The sequence below is a fragment of the Aquarana catesbeiana genome, linkage group LG09 (genome assembly GCF_042186555.1).
Source record: "Aquarana catesbeiana isolate 2022-GZ linkage group LG09, ASM4218655v1, whole genome shotgun sequence".
Classification (NCBI taxonomy): domain Eukaryota; kingdom Metazoa; phylum Chordata; class Amphibia; order Anura; family Ranidae; genus Aquarana; species Aquarana catesbeiana.
Genome location: NC_133332.1, coordinates 160,916,688 through 160,936,573, shown reverse-complemented (window position 1 = coordinate 160,936,573; position 19,886 = coordinate 160,916,688). Strand labels below are relative to the sequence as shown.

At 47.3% G+C, this 19,886-nt stretch overlaps 1 protein-coding gene across 1 annotated transcript; it reads left to right on the top strand.

The window, feature by feature from the left end:
• The first annotated feature begins 1,812 nt into the window (after positions 1-1,812).
• NKRF (NFKB repressing factor) lies at positions 1,813-18,345 on the top strand. Its single transcript, XM_073599326.1, has 3 exons — positions 1,813-2,237; positions 6,821-6,945; positions 16,185-18,345. Exons 1-3 carry the CDS (start codon positions 1,840-1,842, stop codon positions 18,266-18,268), a joined length of 2,607 nt encoding a protein of 868 aa, XP_073455427.1. The 5' UTR covers positions 1,813-1,839; the 3' UTR covers positions 18,269-18,345.
• The last annotated feature ends 1,541 nt before the right edge of the window (positions 18,346-19,886 follow it).

The window sequence follows — 19,886 nt, the reverse complement described above, 5'->3', positions numbered from 1 at the left end:
TGTCCAGCTGTTCATTTTTAAGAGGTTGAATCAAGGATTCATGGGACATTTATGAAAAACTGACTGCCATTCTGGGGGATACCCATGACAAATTTTATTTGAATTTGGTAATCATGGCTTGATTACTCCCCTCTTTCTCAACATACCGCACACCTTCTGCATACTGCACACCTTCTGATGGTAAGAGATGGTCTCTCTATACTGGCATCCCCTTATGGATTTCTGAAGGTGGCCACCATGGTTCCTCTTTATTGCCCCCCCCCATCTACCTCCTTCCTCTACCCCCCTCCCTTTTTATTTATTATGTTCCTCTCTTTTGTTCTTCTCTCTTTCTTCTTCTTTATCTGTTTATTCCTTTTTTTTTTTTTAATCTGAGTGTACGGCTAAGTGAACTACTCTCGTTAGTGGGAACTTGGTTCGCCTCTTCCCCGTTTCTCATTAATTTATTACCTTCTCTGGCATGCCTTTTGATCTTTGACTAACTCTTTTTATATGCACAAAATGTAATTACATCTCCCGGATGACACGTTGCGATTATGTCAGAAGCTTTGTTTCTATATGTTAGAAATACTTAATAAAACAAAAGTCCTGTTGTGTAATAAGTAAAAAGGACACAGCGGCAATGAAAGCAGCACGTAGGCCCCTTTCAACGTGTTTTGTGTGCATGCAGGTTCTCAAGGGATCCTAGGATAGGCAGATCCCTTGAGAACCTGCATGTGCACGAAATGCATTGGGAGGGACCTACACACTGAAATTATCACTTGTGGCAGGAGCGGTGGCTTTCTGTGTACATTTTTGTTTTTGGCCATCTTTGTTTTTTTATGCTTTAGTACATGTACTTTTACCCAATAAATACTACACTATATGAGCACTATTTGGGCTCCCACTGGTGATCTTGTTTTATACAGTGGCTGAGCCCATTGGAGCCCACCACTCAGTCCACACATCGGAGTATGACACCAGTACACTGTTTAACAATAGGCTCGTCACTACTTACTGTCTTGTAAGCGTATAGATTGGTGGAGTTATATCACTGTGGAGGATCATTTGATGCACCTTGGGTGAAGTGTGCTTATTTTATGCTGATATTTGTTTTATTTATTTTATTATTTCATGTGAGTGTTTATCACTTCACACTAGTTATTGGAGCAATCTTTTGCATACACTGAAGAGTTTTCTTCTGATCTTTATCGCACTTTAACATTTGGACTTCTTACACAACAGGACTTTTGTTTTATTAATTATATTCAGGCACTGCAGTCTTTCTTTTTTATCATTTGGTTGTATATTCACCTTTTTTGTGCCAGGTGTTATATTGTTATCTAGCGCTCACGTCACTTTGGTTTGATTGTTTCTATATGTGTATATAGCCCCATATGGTGTTCTGTGCTGTATACACTGATCTGCCTATGTAGGCTATAATTTGCATTTTATCAGAATAAAAATATTTTTGGCACCAGACAGATTGAGCTCTCTGTTCTAATGTATTTCTGGAGAAATGGAGACCTTAAGTTTGCTTTCTAAGGTGATATCCATAGTGGTGTCCTCAGATGAAAGAGATGTTGGTTGTACATATGAACAGGATGGTGGAGAGGCCTGGATACTGTATTTGTCCTAGGTGCAGGGTGTAAAATGGAAGGAAGAACACTCGGGAAACCATTCCGCAACAGCCAGTGAGTTGATCTTTTATTGACGACAGGAATGAAACAAATCTGATTGTTGTAAGACATTTCCACAACACCTCACTCTGCTGACCTGTGAGCTGTGACATTCCGCCCACTCCTCAGCCCTCCACCAGGGGGCGCTGCGCGGCTTCCCATGTACCGGCGGTAAGACTCTATGGTTCCGTTCTCTTGTGGCCCTTCACCTCCTCTCCTTTATGGTCCAACTGTAGCGCCGTATAAGACGTCCGGTAATGGTGCGCCGGTATTTCCCATAGAGGGGACACCGGTCTGGTGTGTGAGGAGAGGTGCGCTACCAGCTGGAGAGTGTCGGGGCTCCCGCCGTATGGTGGGCCGGTCACCTGTGAGGAAAATGGCCGGACAGAGCGAGTACGGCCCCGGGGGGGAAAGGCCGGTGTGTCTGGAGGAGTTCCGCCAATACCATGAGAATGACAAGCAGTGGGGGGCCCGCCGAGAGTTCCTGGCCAGACACATCCACCTATACCCCGGGAGGAAGGCCGACCAACTCATCGCCCTGTCTGTGGTGTGGAGCAACATCGTCTTCATAGGAAACCGGTGAGAGCAGAGAGTCCCCACCCAATGACAACAGTGTCCACGTCACATGTGCCCCCCGTGAGGATCGCGCACGCGTCACATGTACCCCCCCGTGAGGATCGCGCACGCGTCACATGTACCCCCCCCGTGAGGATCGCGCACGCGTCACATGTACCCCCCCCCGTGAGGATCGCGCACGCGTCACATGTACCCCCCCGTGAGGATCGCGCACGCGTCACATGTACCCCCCCGTGAGGATCGCGCACGCGTCACATGTACCCCCCCGTGAGGATCGCGCACGCGTCACATGTACCCCCCCGTGAGGATCGCGCACGCGTCACATGTACCCCCCCGTGAGGATCGCGCACGCGTCACATGTACCCCCCCCGTGAGGATCGCGCACGCGTCACATGTACCCCCCCCGTGAGGATCGCGCACGCGTCACATGTACCCCCCCCGTGAGGATCGCGCACGCGTCACATGTACCCCCCCCGCGAGGATCGCGCACCGCGTCACATGTACCCCCCCCCGCGAGGATCGCGCACGCGTCACATGTACCCCCCCCGCGAGGATCGCGCACGCGTCACATGTACCCCCCCCGCGAGGATCGCGCACGCGTCACATGTACCCCCCCGCGAGGATCGCGCACGCGTCACATGTACCCCCCCCCCCGCGAGGATCGCGCACGCGTCACATGTACCCCCCCCCCGCGAGGATCGCGCACGCGTCACATGTACCCCCCCCCCCGCGAGGATCGCGCACGCGTCACATGTACCCCCCCCCCCCGCGAGGATCGCACACGCGTCACATGTACCCCCCCCCCGCGAGGATCGCGCACGCGTCACATGTACCCCCCCCCCGCGAGGATCGCGCACGCGTCACATGTACCCCCCCCCCGTGAGGATCGCGCACGCGTCACATGTACCCCCCCCCCGTGAGGATCGCGCACGCGTCACATGTACCCCCCCCGTGAGGATCGCGCACGCGTCACATGTACCCCCCCGTGAGGATCGCGCACGCGTCACATGTACCCCCCCCGTGAGGATCGCGCACGCGTCACATGTACCCCCCCCCCCGTGAGGATCGCGCACGCGTCACATGTACCCCCCGTGAGGATCGCGCACGCGTCACATGTACCCCCCGTGAGGATCGCGCACGCGTCACATGTACCCCCCGTGAGGATCGCGCACGCGTCACATGTACCCCCCGTGAGGATCGCGCACGCGTCACATGTACCCCCCGTGAGGATCGCGCACGCGTCAATGTACCCCCCGTGAGGATCGCGCACGCGTCACATGTACCCCCCCGTGAGGATCGCGCACGCGTCACATGTACCCCCCCGTGAGGATCGCGCACGCGTCACATGTACCCCCCCGTGAGGATCGCGCACGCGTCACATGTACCCCCCCGTGAGGATCGCGCACGCGTCACATGTACCCCCCCGTGAGGATCGCGCACGCGTCACATGTACCCCCCCGTGAGGATCGCGCATGCGTCACATGTACCCCCCCGCGAGGATCGCGCACAGCGTCACATGTACCCCCCCCCCCCGCGAGGATCGCGCACGCGTCACATGTAACCCCCCCGAGGATCGCGCACGCGTCACATGTAACCCCCCCCCAGGATCGCGCACGCGTCACATGTACCCCCCCGAGGATCGCGCACGCGTCACATGTACCCCCCCCCCCGTGAGGATCACGCACGCGTCACATGTACCCCCCCGTGAGGATCGCGCACACGTCACATGTACCCCCCCCCCCGTGAGGATCGCGCACGCGTCACATGTACCCCCCCCGCGAGGATCGCGCACGCGTCACATGTACCCCCCCGCGAGGATCGCGCACGCGTCACATGTACCCCCCCGCGAGGATCGCGCACGCATCACATGTACCCCCCCCCGTGAGGATCACGCACGCGTCACATGTACCCCCCCGTGAGGATCGCGCACACGTCACATGTACCCCCCCCGGTGAGGATCGCGCACGCGTCACATGTACCCCCCCCGTGAGGCTCGCGCACGCGTCACATGTACCCCCCCGTGAGGCTCGCGCACGCGTCACATGTACCCCCCCGTGAGGCTCGCGCACGCGTCACATGTACCCCCCCGTGAGGCTCGCGCACACGTCACATGTACCCCCCCGTGAGGCTCGCGCACGCGTCACATGTACCCCCCCGTGAGGCTCGCGCACGCGTCACATGTACCCCCCCGTGAGGATCGCGCACGCGTCACATGTACCCCCCCGTGAGGATCGCGCACGCGTCACATGTACCCCCCGCGAGGATCGCGCACGCGTCATATGTACCCCCCGTGAGGATCGCGCACGCGTCACATGTACCCCCCCCCCGTGAGGATCGCGCACGCGTCACATGTACCCCCCGTGAGGATCGCGCACGCGTCACATGTACCCCCCCGTGAGGATCGCGCACGCGTCACATGTACCCCCCCGTGAGGATCGCGCACACGTCACATGTACCCCCCGTGAGGATCGCGCACGCGTCACATGTACCCCTCCGTGAGGATCGCGCACGCGTCACATGTACCCCTCCGTGAGGATCGCGCACGCGTCACATGTACCCCCCCCGTGAGGATCGCGCACGCGTCACATGTACCCCCCCGTGAGGATCGCGCACGCGTCACATGTACCCCCCCGTGAGGATCGCGCACGCGTCACATGTACCCCCCCGTGAGGATCGCGCACGCGTCACATGTACCCCCCCGTGAGGATCGCGCACGCGTCACATGTACCCCCCCGTGAGGATCGCGCACGCGTCACATGTACCCCCCCGTGAGGATCGCGCACGCGTCACATGTACCCCCCCGTGAGGATCGCGCACGCGTCACATGTACCCCCCGCGAGGATCGCGCACGCGTCATATGTACCCCCCGTGAGGATCGCGCACGCGTCACATGTACCCCCCCCCCGTGAGGATCGCGCACGCGTCACATGTACCCCCCGTGAGGATCGCGCACGCGTCACATGTACCCCCCCGTGAGGATCGCGCACGCGTCACATGTACCCCCCCGTGAGGATCGCGCACACGTCACATGTACCCCCCGTGAGGATCGCGCACGCGTCACATGTACCCCTCCGTGAGGATCGCGCACGCGTCACATGTACCCCTCCGTGAGGATCGCGCACGCGTCACATGTACCCCCCCCGTGAGGATCGCGCACGCGTCACATGTACCCCCCCGTGAGGATCGCGCACGCGTCACATGTACCCCCCCGTGAGGATCGCGCACGCGTCACATGTACCCCCCCGTGAGGATCGCGCACGCGTCACATGTACCCCCCCGTGAGGATCGCGCACGCGTCACATGTACCCCCCCGTGAGGATCGCGCACGCGTCACATGTACCCCCCCGTGAGGATCGCGCACGCGTCACATGTACCCCCCCGTGAGGATCGCGCACGCGTCACATGTACCCCCCCGTGAGGATCGCGCACGCGTCACATGTTACCCCCCCCCCCCCCCGTGAGGATCGCGCACGTGTCACATGTACCCCCCCCCCCCCCGTGAGGATCGCGCACGCCTCACATGTACCCCCCCCCCCCCCGTGAGGATCTCGCACGCGTCACATGTACCCCCCCCCGTGAGGATCGCGCACGCGTCACATGTACCCCCCCCCCGTGAGGATCGCGCACCGCGTCACATGTACCCCCCGTGAGGATCGCGCACGCGTCACATGTACTACCCCCCCCCCGTGAGGATCGTGCACCCTCCCCCGTGATGATCGTTCCCACATCACATGTACTCTCCCCTACAATAACTGTGCCAATGTCACACATACCCCCCCATGTCAACTGTTCCCCCGGCGTATGTACCCCCCCCCCCAATCATGACTGTGCCCATGTCACATGTATCCCCCCATGTCAACTGTTCCCCCGGCGTATGTACCCCCCCCCCCCAATCATGACTGTGCCCACGTCACATGTATCCCCCCATAACAACTGTGCACACATACCCTTCCCACTTGACAATTGCGTCCACGTCACATGATGATCTGCTCACGTCGCATGTACCCTCCCTCCATGCTGACTGTGCCTGCACCACATATACCCCTGCCTACCCCCTATGATGTGCACACATGCACATGCGCCCCCCCCCCCCCCCGGTTATTGCGTTGCACGTCTTCCTCCCCCTCTTGGTGATTGTGTCAGTGTCACACGTATTAAACCACCCACTTTATAACAACTGTGCTTGCGTTACACATATCACACACATCACCCCCCCCCCCCCCCCCAAGGTGACTGTCCCTGCATCATATGTTTTCACCTCCCATGCTGCTGCTGTGCCCCATGTACACCCCCCTCTCCCATCTGGTGGCTATGTCCATGTCACAGGTTGTCCCCCCACCCCTGGGAGCGGTGCCTATGTCACATCTTCCACAATACATTTCTTAGCACAACTGAATGTGCAGGTTAGAAAGCATTGTACTGACAAAACTAGGAGATACCTGAACAAAAATTGCATCACAGGAATAAAAAAAAAAATGAATGTTTTGAAGAAATCTTACATACACGCACATACTCAGATCTGCCTAAAATGTGTGTAACAAGCATAGCTGTGTATAATCCTCACATATGATTTGTTTTGTCTCTAGTTATGGAGAGCAGCTAACAGAGAAAGTTCACCAGATGGCTGAGGGAATTGACATTGGAGAGGTGCCCTCTTATGAGCTTGTTCCTGGTGCCAAAGCTGCAAAAAGATCCAGTTCAACAGATGCAGGTAGGTTGGCTTGATCACCACTGTTTTTAACCACTTCCTTACTGGGCACTTCCTGCTCAGACCAATTTTCAGCTTTCAGCGCTGTCACTCTTTGAATGACAATTGCGCTGTGATGCTACAGTTTACCCAAATGAAATTTTTATCATTTTTTTCACACAGATAGAGCTTTTTTGGTGGTATTTAATTGCTGCTGGGTTTTTTTTTTTTTTTTTTTGCTAAATAAAACAAAAATGGACCGAAATTTAAAAAAAAAAAAAAAAAGTTTAATTGTTTGTAAAATTTTGAAAACGCTGACGGGCACTGATAGGCGGCGCTGATCTGTGGCACTGCGGGTACTGGTAGGTGGCACAGTGGGCACTGGCAGGTGACACTGGTGGGCACAGCTGCGGCTTTCTGAGTGAGGGACCGATGTCCCTCTGACAGAAGCCAGTGATCGGCTTTTTATTCCCCTCATGCTGACCGCGTAAGGGGGAAAAAAAAATACTGATTACCGAGCTTCTGTTTACATCACATGATCAGCCGTCATTGGCTGACAGTTGATCACATGGTAAGGGGCCGGGATCGACCCCTTACTCGGATCTGTGATCAGCCGAGTCTAATAGACTCGGTGATCACAGACTGTGCTTGCTCGGGAGGACGTCCATGGACGCTCTCCCGGCAATTAAGACCTGCGCTGCAGCCGTCTTTCGGCTATAACGCGGGCAGCAAGTAGTTAAATGATGATCGGGATTCCACAGGTTCATCCTTTTGTGATTTGGCTGATATGACAGGGCAGTGGTTACTGAGAGTTAGAAACACTTCAATGCTCAAGCAACCCCTAGCAACTTCTGAAGGAACCACAAGGTTCCATGGGGAAAGTATGTCACCAGTACACCAAGGATCTCCAGAACGGGTCCAAAGCTTTATTCACAGATCACATCATAGTTACAGAAGCAATGTTTCCGGGGACCCCTTCATCAGGCATGTGACAAAGTGCAGTGCGGAAAGATAATTAATAAAAGAACCATCAACCAATCGAGCTGATGTCATAATCCCACCAGATATAGGTTAGGGTAAGAAAAGGTGGAGAGGAAAGGATAAGGAAAAGCGAAAATTGCCACTTCAATAGAACATGCAGATATAAATAGGTTAATAGATCAAGGTATACAACTGACCTGCTATAGCAGAGTAAAGTTATACAATGCCAATCACACTGTTTTTAAAAATTTGATGTAACAGCCAGACATTCCAACTATAATAGCCATCCGTATAGCCTGGAATACAGAGATATAGCAAGGACAAACAGTGTTCAAAGGTACGCATTCTTTACTGCTAAAAGGTGGATGGGTAAACATGAACCTGTACTGTCTACATCAGAACCCAGCAGGTAAGCATAGTCCCGGAGCTATTGTATACTGGTTACAATGAGCCAGTGGAGGTGTGCACACCATTCTCCAGTGGCGTGTTCTGATGTGTGAATGCCTATTATGCTCATATTTACACAGTGGGCTGGCCGCCAGTGTCATGGGAACGCATGATGCCAGTGCAGGCACTGGGTAAATTGTATCAGGAAGCAGTGTGGGAATGGCACAGTGGCATGGCAAAACACAGTGTGAGAGTATAACAGGTGATCAGGGTGATGAGAGGAAGGAGGGAAGAAGCAAACATACATGGCTACAAAGACTGAAAGAAAAGAAAATGGAGAATGACAAAATTAAATGAAAAAGACAAAACAAATAAAGGGGGGAAAAAAAAGAAAAAATTAAAGTAGAAGCTAAAAACAAATACAGTATTTCACAAAAGTGAGTACACCCCTCACATTTTTGTAAATATTTTATGCATGTGACAACACTGAAGAAATGACACTTTGTTACAATGTAATGTAGTGAGTGTACAGCTTGTATAACAGTGTCAATTTGTTGTCTTCTCAAAATAACTCAACACACAGCCATTAATGTCTAAACCGCTGGTAACAAAAGTGAGTACACCCCTAAGTGAAAATGTCCATATGGGCCCAAAGTGTCAATATTTTGTGTGGCCACCATTATTTTCCAGCCTGTCTTAACCCTCTTGGGCATGGAGTTTACCAGAGCTTCACAGGTTGTCACTGGAGTCCTCTTCCACTCCTCCATGACGACATCACGGAGCTGGTGGATGTTAGAGACCTTGCGCTCCTCCACCATCCTTTTCAGGATGACCCACAGATGCCCAATAGGGTTTAGGTCTGGAGACATGCTTGGCCAGTCCATCACCTTTACCCTCAGCTTCTTTAGCAAGGCAGTGGTTGTCTTGAAGGTGTGTTTGGGGTCGTTATCATGTTGGAATACTGCCCTGCGGCCCAGTCTCTGAAGGGAGGGGATCATGCTCTGCTTCAGTATTGGCATTCATGGTTCCCTCAATGAACTGTAGCTCCCCGGTGCCATAGGCACTCATGCAGCCCCAGACCATGACAGTCACACCACCATGCTTAACTGTAGGCAAGACACACTTGTCTTTGTACTCCTCACGTGCTTGCCGCCACACCCCACGCTTGACACCATCTGAACCAAATAAGTTTATCTTGGTCTCATCAGTAATCCATGTCCTTATTCTGCTTGTCTTCAGCAAACTGTTTGCAGGCTTTCTTGTGCATCATCTTTAGAAGAGGCTTCCTTCTGGGACGACAGCCATGCAGACCAATTTGATGCAGTGTGCGGCATATGGTCTGAGCACTGACCGGCTCCCCCCACCCCTTCAACCTTTGCAGCAATGCTGGCAGCACTCATACGTCTATTTCCCAAAGACAACCTCTGGATATGACGCTGATCACGTGTACTTAACTTCTTTGGTTGACCATGGCGGGGCCTGTTCTGAGTGGAACCTGTCCTGGTAAACCGCTGTATGGTCTTGGCCAACGTGCTGCAGCTCAGTTTCAGGGAATTGTCAATCTTCTTATAGCCAAGTCCAACTTTATATAGAGCAAAAAAAAAAATTTTTTTGTTCTTTCCCATGAGGTGCCATGTTTGAACTTCCAGTGACCAATATGAGAGAGTGAGAACGATAACACCAAATTTAACACACCTGCTCCCCATTCACACCTGAGACCTTGTAACACTAATCAGTCACATGAAACCGGGAAGGGAAAATGTGTAATTGGGCCCAATTTGGACATTTTCACTTAGGGGTGTACTCACTTTTGTTGCCAGCGATTAAGACATTAATGGCTGTGTGTTGAGTTATTTTGAGGTGACAGCAAATTTACACTGTTATACAATCTGTACACTCACTACTTTACATTGTGTACAAGTGTCATTTCTTCAGTGTTGTCACATGAAAAGATATAATAAAATATTTACAAAAATGTGAGGGATGTACTTATTTTTGTGAAATACATATATTAAAAAAAAAATTATTAAAATATAAAAAAAATACAGACCCCTGGTTGAGAAACCCTGCCATCAACAGATATATATTTCCAGAAAACAAAGGACAGAGATCAAAAAATTCAGCTATGAAGCAGATGATACAACAATAATTGCTTGTAAATAATGTATCCATGCACAAGTTAAAATGTTTGTCAAGGCAACATAAAAATACAGATGCAGTACATCTCTACACATTTCTCCATGTTTTTTTACTGTAAAGACTCAGCGATTACAGAAAAATACAAATTGATGTACTAGAAATGCACCCGACTCTTAAATCCTGTTGTGAACTGAACAGCACACAGCATTTTTGTGAACTGAGGGGTGTCAGCCCTGCCTTGTTTTCTTTAGCTAAGTGACTGAATTGTTTTGTCCCTTCTATTGTGCACAACATAAGCACTGATTGATCTGTATTCCAAGATAAGAATTGGGAAAGATTACCAGATTCCTGAATCTCTAACATTAATCATTAGGGGTTTTTTTTGCACTTCATAAGTAAAGATAACAAAATGCTTCCAAATGTATATTTAACTGACTGAAAGGAAATACCCTGATTCTTACAGCTCACCAATGCTGTACCCACTTTAGATCAGCAGGTGACATGGCCCAAGAGCTATGTACAGGGGCTATATAAAGTCTACACACCCTTGTTAAAATGTCAGGTTTCTGTGATGTAAAAAAAGATAAATCATTGCAGAACTTTTTCCACCTTTTTAATGTGACCTATATAACTTTACAACTCAGTTGAACAACAAACTGAAATCTTTTAGGTGATGTAGGTAAAAATAAAATAATGTGGTTGCATAAGTGTGCACACCCTCAAACTAATACTTTCTTGAAGCACCTTTTTTACAGCACTCAGTATGAGTATCAGCATGGCACATCTTGACTTGGCTATATTTGCCCACTCTTCTTTGCAAAAACACTCCAAATCTGGCATCTCTTGTGCACAGCCCTCTTCAGACCACCCCACAGATTTTCAATGGGATTCAGGTCTGGGCTCTGGCTGGGCCATTCCAAAACTTTAACCTTCTGGTGAAGCCATTCCTTTGTTTATTTGGATGTATGCTTTGGGTCATTGTCCTGCTGAAAGATGAAGTTCCTCTTCATGTTCAGCTTTCTAGCAGAAGCCTGAAGGTTGTGTGCCAATATTGACTGGTATTTGAAACTCTTTTTAATTCCCTCTACCTTGACTAAGATCCCTGTTCTAGCCAAATAAAAACAGCCCCAAAGCATGATGCTGCCACCACCATGCTTCACTGTGGGTATGGTGTTCTTTTGGTGATGTGCAGTGTTGTTTTTGTGCCAAACATATCTTTCTGAATTATGGTCAAAATGTTCAACTTTGGTTTCATCAGACCATAACACATTTTCCCACATGCTTTTGGGAGACTTCAGATGTGTTTTTTTTCAAAATTTAGCCGGGCTTGGATGTTTTCCTTCGTAAGAAAAGGCTTCCGTCTTGCCACTCTACCCCATAGCCCAGACATATGAGGAATATGGGAGATTGTTGTCACATGTACCACACAGCCAGTACTTGCCAGATATTCCTGCAGCACCTTTAATGTTGCTGTTGGCCTCTTAGCAGCCTCCCAGACCAGTTTTCTTCTCTTCTTTTCATTAATTTTGGAGGGATGTCCAGTTCTTGGTAATGTCACTGTTGTGCCATATTTTCTTCACTTGATGATGACTGTCTTCACTGTGTTCCATGGTATATCCAATGCCTTGGAAATTCTTTTGTACCCTTCTCCTGACTTTAACAATTAAATCCCTCTGATGCTTTGGAAGCTCTCTGTGGACCATGGCTTTTGCTGTAGGATGTGACTATGAAAATGTCAGGAAAGACCTACTAGAACAGCTAAACTTTTGTTTGGGGTTAATCAGAGGCACTTTAAATGATGGCGGGTGTGTACTGACTCCTATTTAGACCCCTTTCACACTGGGGCACTTTTCAGGCGCTTTAGCGCTAAAAATAGTGCCTGTAAAGTGCCACTCAAGCCACCCCAGTGTGAAAGCCAGAGTGTTTTTACACTGGGGCAGTGCACTTGGAGGACAGGGAAAAAAAGTCCTGCAAGCAGCATCTTTGGGGCGGTGCGGGAGCGGTAAATACACCACTCCCGAAATGCACTGCCCACTGAAATGAATGGGCAGCGTTGCCGAAGCACCTGCAAACCACTAACTTTCTTCGGCCGCTAGCTGGGGTTAAAAGCTGGCCTACTAGAGGGCGAAAAGCACCGCTATAACAACGGTAAAGCATCGCTAAAACTAGCGGAGCTTTACCGCTAACGCCCGCACCACCCCAGTGTGAAAGGGGTCTTAACATGAGTTTGAATGTGATTGCCTAATTCTGAACACAGCTAAGAGGGTATGCACACTTATGCAACCACGTTATTTTATTTTTACTCCCCCCCCCCTTATAAAAGATTTCAGTTTGTTTTTCAACTGAGTTTAAAGGTGGAAAAAGTTCTGAGATGATATATCTTTGTCTCATTTTTTTACGTCACAGAAACCTGACATTTTAACAGAGTGTCGACTTTTTATATCCATTGTACCTCTTTTATGGAAAAAGCCATCTTCCTGCAAGGTTATCATAAATGTGACGGTTCACTTGATTAGTTACACTGTCTCATTGTTCACTAAGCCTTTATCTAGAAGCCACACTTTCTATATATTGCAATGAGAAGGGCTATCAAGTCTGAAAGAGCTGTGTGTAAGGTTAATCATTTTCTCTATATTTTAGGGCCTTCTCTATGCTATACGCCAATTGTTTGGGATGCAATGATGTGCTCAGGAGTACTGAGGAATTATTACTTTGTGTATGATTGATTAGTAATGATTAGTAATTGTGTCTTTGCAATAATATTGGGAGTGAGGACTTGTAAATACCTCGCTTTTAAAATGGCTATACTTCATAGCATTTTCTTGCGAATATTTTGGTTACTTTGGACCCCAAGTACTCTTGTTATACTGTGAGACTTGGACATTGCAAAGGCCAGGAGTTATGAAGAAGATCCAGTAATTTGGGTATGGGTTGTAAAGCAGATTGTTCTGTATATACATTAAAGATGAAGTGCAACCAAAGCTCGTTTGGCTGTACTTCTGTGGATCACAAGAGTGCAGTCCGTTTTGCACACGTGTGACCTGTTTTCAGCAGAAAGCGGGCTGAAGTCCGCTCTCTGCTGACATAACAGAAGTCGGTCCAGGCCCTGCATAGGGATCCGTCGGATCCCTGGACTGACACCCGGCTCAGCCTCTTAGCGAGCCACTGAGAGCCTGAGCCAGTCACCCCTACTTCCTTCGCATCTCAGCGCTCCAGTGACCGAGGAGAGGGCAGAGCAGAGAGCTGTGACTGACAGTCTGCAGCTCTCTGCTCACGGTGCTGTGAGAACCGAGTGATCGGTGATGTTTGAAGGCTCGGTTCTCAGTGCAGAGGCGCCGGGGGGGACCGATGCTGCATCCACCTACGTCAGAATAAATCTGCAAAAAAGACGTAACCCATACTTCTCTTTTAATGACTTCAGGATTTAGAACATTAAAGATATAACAAAAAAAAAATCTTCCAAGAAAATTTAAGAACGTTGTTAGGATGCATCTCTAACATCCAGCTCCACCACCATTATAAAAGACCATTGCCAGCTGTCCAAGTGTGTGTATCTATCAATCTATATATCTATCATAGACACACAGTACTGTGCAAAGTTTGTTGTAAGGTAAGAATGTATAAAAAATATGCATTTTAATTGTTTATTTTTTTTTTTCAATTTACAAAATGCAAAGCGTGATCAGAAGAAAAATCTGAATCAAATCAATATTTGGTGTGAATATCCTTTGGCTTCAAACCAGCATCAATCCTTACACTTGCACAAAGTCAGAGATTTTGTAGGATTCGAGTCAGCTGTATGATTAACCAAGCAGGTGCCAATGATCATCAATTTCATATGTAGGTTGAAACAGTTATTACCTGAAACAGAAACCTCTGTGTAGGAGGCTTAAAACTGGGTGAGGAATGGCCAAGGTCTGCTACTAAGGTGAGGTTGTGGAAGATAGCCTCATGTCACAGGTCATACACCCACCATGGCAAGACTGAGCACTGTAACAAGACGCAAGGTAGTTATACTGCATCAGCAAAGTCTATCCCAGTCAAAGATTTTAGAGAAGACTGGGGTTTCAAGATGTGCAGTTCAAGCCCTTTTTGAAGCTCAAAGTAATATGCAAGCTTTAAGACTGTAGACGCAGCGGTCAGTCAAGGAAAGTTAGTGCAGTAGATAAGGCACATCATGCTTACCTTCCTTTGACATTGGAAGATGTCCAGCAGTGCCTTCAGCACAGAACTGGCAGAAACCAGTGGGACCCAAGTATATCCATCTATTGTCCATAGAAGGCTGGCCAGAAAGCCATGCCTCTGACGTGGAAATAAGGCTAATCGATGCAACCCCTTAAGATAACAAAGTAAAACCTACATTGTTTTGGAGTGAAAACTGAGTTCTCTTTTGACACCGCTTACAGCTATTACTGGCACTTTTAATCTTTGCTACACACCAATAGAGGATGTAATGCAGCATATTGCTTGCATTTGCAGGCGTTCATTGGTCAGTACTGATCACGTGACTGCACTAACCAATGAGTGCTGGATCATTATGCCAGCTAGAGTGAGCAACAGAAGATGGGGATCACATAAGTTACATGCATTGAGGAGCAGAGGGGTGGGTAGGTTATGGTGTGCTTGTTTACCTTTTTTTTTTTTTTTTGTGAAAAAGTGAGCTAACCCTTTAAGTAATGACAAGGGTATTTCCAAACACAAAAAGCCCATATTGGAAACGTAAAAACTGCTTTGGTCCATAAGGAGTATATGGGTACAAGGGCCTGCTTTTTAAAAACTCTGCTATGACTGTTTCAGGTGTGGTAATCGAAATGGAAAGGTCTGAAAATGCAGTTTATGGTCATTTATTTATTGTCCCGGTTTCTAAGTTATATGTTGTGTTTGTTGAACTAGTTGTGGTCTTTATCAACCAGTTCTCAAACAGTTTAGATGCTTTCCCATGCAATGAACGGGACCTTAAAAAAAGACTATCAGCATAGAAATATGGGAAAGATCAGTAGCTGGAGCAGCAAGAGGGTCAGAGGGTACCTGAGGTCTGTTTCCTACCTTTTTTTTTACCTGCCTGACTTTATGCATTGTCTTGGCACCTTTGAGTAAAGCAGAACTAAACATAAATAATCACCCCCTCATTCCTGCGATGCAATGTTTAATCCCCCACTGGCTGTTGTCATATTCTCCCCAGCTACTTCTTAGTGCCAGTTTATTGGCCTCTTGATTGCGTGGTCTGGGATTGATATCATCCCAGATATGCTCACATGAGTTCATCATTTTAGCATAGCCAGAGTTTGCCAGGAATGTAAGCTGAGCTGCGTATGCACAGGACAGTGTGCATTCAATCGAAGACTGCTAGTAGACAGGTAAGGGTTTGCAGAAGAGACATGGCACATCATCGGAAATAAAGAGCTGCCCACTCTCAGTTTAGAAACTTTAAATCCTTTCACCACAAGCTGGAACAATTATAATAAAGTTTTACGTTTTTAGCTTTGTGCGGTGTCTTATTTGAAGTAGTGAAAGGTTTATAATGGATAAGGGATAGTCTTTTAAAAGTTACATGATCTATATTAAAAGCATGATTTGACAGTGAGGGACCAAATTACGGTCTGTAGCTAGGAAACTATTTTGAATACTTCATGATTGTGACGCTGCATGTTGTAATTCTTCTGTTAGACTTGTTATGATATGCAGTGTTACTTGTATATAAACGATTCACTTCAACATATTTGAATTTTTAAATACTTTTTTAACTTTCTTTTCAGATGGGCAACCTTCAAAGAAAAAGTTTGGACCACGCCCCCGTTTTGAACCTGTGCATTTTGTAGTCAGCACAGTGGAGGAAGACAAAGCTTTCCAAAAAACACGAGAAACCAATACAAACCTAGACAGACAGACAGAGTGGGACAGCATTTATCCCTCAAATGCCAAGTCGCAAGCGTCCGCTGTGTGTACCACGATCAGTGACCATTCAGATGCAGAAGAGCACACTGAAACAGAGTTGAGTTGTCGTCCCTATATATATGACCCAAATGACATAGATGATCAGAATAGAAATGACTCTGTCAATTTTATGACTAAAATGGAACAAGACTACTCTGCAAAATTTGAATCTCACTATTCATCTTTGGGCAAAGATTTTCGGTCTAATGTTCTTGATAGTTGGACAGGTGTAAGCCAGCAAGGGAGAAAAGGAATTGGTTTTGTAAAGCCACCGAAAAAGACAGGCAGGACTGGAATTGAAAAGCAAAGTGGTGCAAACAATTCCATGGCTCGTGCAGGAAATTCTGTAGATAAACCGGGCATTATTAAGCAACTTTCTGCAATTGTGAAACAAAATTTAGTAAATCCCAAAATGACTTCAGATAGCAGACACATTAACTTCACCCATGTATTAACACAGAGCATTCAGGCATGTAAAACCAATCCAGAATATATTTATGCACCTATTAAAGACCTTCCACCTGGCAGCATCCCAAAACATAAGAGAATCCCACCTGATGGCTATGCTTGTGAGGTCAGGTACCAAGATGTGTACTTGGCTACTGGATATTCCTGGAGCAAAATTGGGGCCAGAGATCGAGCTGCTGAATTAGCCATACAGCTTTTACAGAAGCCTTTAGTGGATGTTGCCACTGTTCAACGGAAGTGTGGACGTGGTTATCGCGATGATACGGTGGCCTGCTCAACTGACATTCGTATGAATGACTTCCCCCCAGCGCTAAAGCAAGATGATGCTTTCTTCAATGACAGTGGTCAGTCAAGCCAACATTTTTCCGAGGCAACTAAAGGAACTTCATCCAGACCATGGTCAGAGTTCATCCTTACTGAAAATGCTTGTGATGCAATTGGCATTTTGAACAATTCAGCTACTTTCAACAAAATGACAGTTGACTACAAGTATGACATGATGTCCAACAATATGTGGCGTTGCTGTGTGTATGTTCAAGATCATTTTATAGCTGAAGGATTTGGTAATAAAAAGAGCAGCAAGCATTCAGCAGCTGAGTTGGCAGTAAAAATGCTAAAGTCGATGCAACCTAACATGCAAAGGGCCAATAATGCAGAAAGCACAGGCAATGGTCTTTCAAAAGAGCTGAAAGACATTGTGGTTTATGAAAATGCCTCAAATCCTGTATGTACATTAAATGACACTGCTCAGTTTAATAAGGTTGCCATAGAATATGTCTTTGAGAGGACATCAGGACTGGATTGGAAGTGTAAGGTTTTCATAGGACAACAGTTTGTAGCAGAAGCTGTTGGTATTAAGAAAACCGTAAAGCATGATGCTGCACATGCAGCTGTGGAGGCTTTAAAGAGGACCCAGCCTGTGGTGGTTAACAATCTGAAAAGGGGTCCGGCTGAAGATGTAATTTCTCGAAATCGGATCAGAGGGTTGTCAAACGAGGATGCATACAAACAGCAAATCAAGGAGGACAATATTGGAAACCAGCTCCTACGAAAGATGGGATGGACTGGTGGAGGGTTGGGAAAAGGAGGAGAAGGAATAGCTGAACCTATTTCTGTAAAAGAGCAGTTTAGTCGGGAGGGGCTTGGTTTAATGACAACTAACCAAAAGATCACCAAGAGAGACATTGAACAGATGATAAGAAATTATGCCGCCTCTTGTAATCAGGATGATCTAACGTTCTCCAGGGAGCTGACCAATGAGGAACGAAAATACATTCATCAAATAGCTCAAAAATATGGTCTCAAAAGTAAGTCCCATGGACAAGGCACTGAGAGATTTCTGGTTGTAAGTAGGAAAAGAAGCAGACAAGATCTGATACTTCAGCTTAAACAAGAAGGCCAGGTTGGATCTTATGCGCTTGTTATGCCTGAAAATTGACTTTGTGTTCAATTTACGGTTATACCTGTATACAGCAGAGCACAGTGTATAAGAACTGAATAAATGGTTCCTACTTATTTTACTTTACTGATTAAAAGTAGACTTGTTATGTCTGTAGAAAACCAGCCAGCGACCTTGATAAAAGCTCCCACTCAGTGAATATGGGTGAGGGAAGTGGGGGAGGGTAAGCTTGGTGTCTAAATCTGAAATCTATATATCCTCTTCTTTGTTGTCAATATTCTGTTTTCTTCCACCTTGCCTACTGGGGGTTGTAAGACTCAGAGAATCCTCTGGAAAATCTATTTCTCAGGTTTAGGAAGATGGAAGGGACCAGCAAAATGAGTTGTACAGGACATTCCGATAAAAACATAGTAAGATCGTTTCGCACCAGACTCTACTGAAACCTGTTGAAATGGCATTTGTTTCTCAAACGGGGAACCCGAATGGACTCCTTTTGTTTATGTTGCATATGTTATTTATTATGGAAAAAACGTTTTTATTTTATGGTTGAAAGACAACTTAGTTTTTATTTTTGCATGGCTTATTCTACAGATCTCTGCTTCTTGTTTTTAAGTGTATCTAAAGCCTAAACTTCTCCACTGTCTCTTCGTTTTGATACATTTTTATTGACCGCTTTAAACACACAATGAGGCAGCATGGTACAGAACAATGAGAGGATGAGAGACACTGCACACCACTAGTCGGAGGGCAAACAAATTACATCAGTGGCTTAGAAGGAATTCAAGGCTGAGGTCATTCACATTCTTCTCCACCTGTTGAGCTAGTGGTGTGCAATGTGTATCATGCTTCACTGCTTTCTGGATCAAGCATAAGACAGCATACACCCTTACATTGCAGTGAGACACTGGATTCTTTACCAGCAGAGCACCTTGAGATGCACTAAGTAGTTACAAGGTATTGTCGGTACAGAACAATGATACAAAATGTAATGCTTCCTATTAAGAATTGTTACAAAATCGCCCTCCATAAAATGTGAAACATTTTATAGATTATGTAGGGAGGCGCCCCTTGGGTCTCTATCATTTAGACAAATCTCAATGAACCAAAAGGGGGGAAATGGTTTTTGTATGAGATCAGCCAAAATTAAGTGAGGAGCCAGGTAGAAAGAAAGAAGGGTTATAGGGGGCTTTAGAAAGAGTTTGGGGGGAGGGGGGTGTCTGGGTTGGGCCCTTGCTGCCATATCTTTAAGATCCAACAATTCTGCACTGTATCTTAAATAAGAAGAAAATTACTAAATACCACAATTATTTCATTATCAAAGGAAAACTGGCCCAAAATAGAAAAAAAAAAAGCTATAGCTCTATATTTGTATGCCATTACCATGTACTACCACCAAAAAAAACCCTGCAAAACCAATTCTACTTTTGACAATTGTGGCAATACCACATATGGTGGATAAGGCTTGTTCACAAGTGCATCAATACTCTTTCAGCACTTTTAAAGCCTCATAACCTCCCTTTAACGCCAGCCATGAATATTGCAATGGGCACTACACAGTGCTGTTCACACAGGAGAGGCAGCGTTGTAGTGTGTCCTGTTAAAAATTAAGCGGCAGGTCACTTTCATGAGGCTTTGATGCTTGTCAGCTGCCTTCATT

Excerpts from the sequence above, each read along its gene's own strand:
- NKRF (XM_073599326.1), top strand. The coding sequence starts at position 1,840 with ATGGTTCCGTTCTCTTGTGGCCCTTCACCTCCTCTCCTTTATGGTCCA. Across the intron at positions 2,238-6,820 it reads ATCGTCTTCATAGGAAACCG|TTATGGAGAGCAGCTAACAG; the intron begins GTGAGAGCAGAG and ends TTTTGTCTCTAG. Across the intron at positions 6,946-16,184 it reads ATCCAGTTCAACAGATGCAG|ATGGGCAACCTTCAAAGAAA; the intron begins GTAGGTTGGCTT and ends CTTTCTTTTCAG.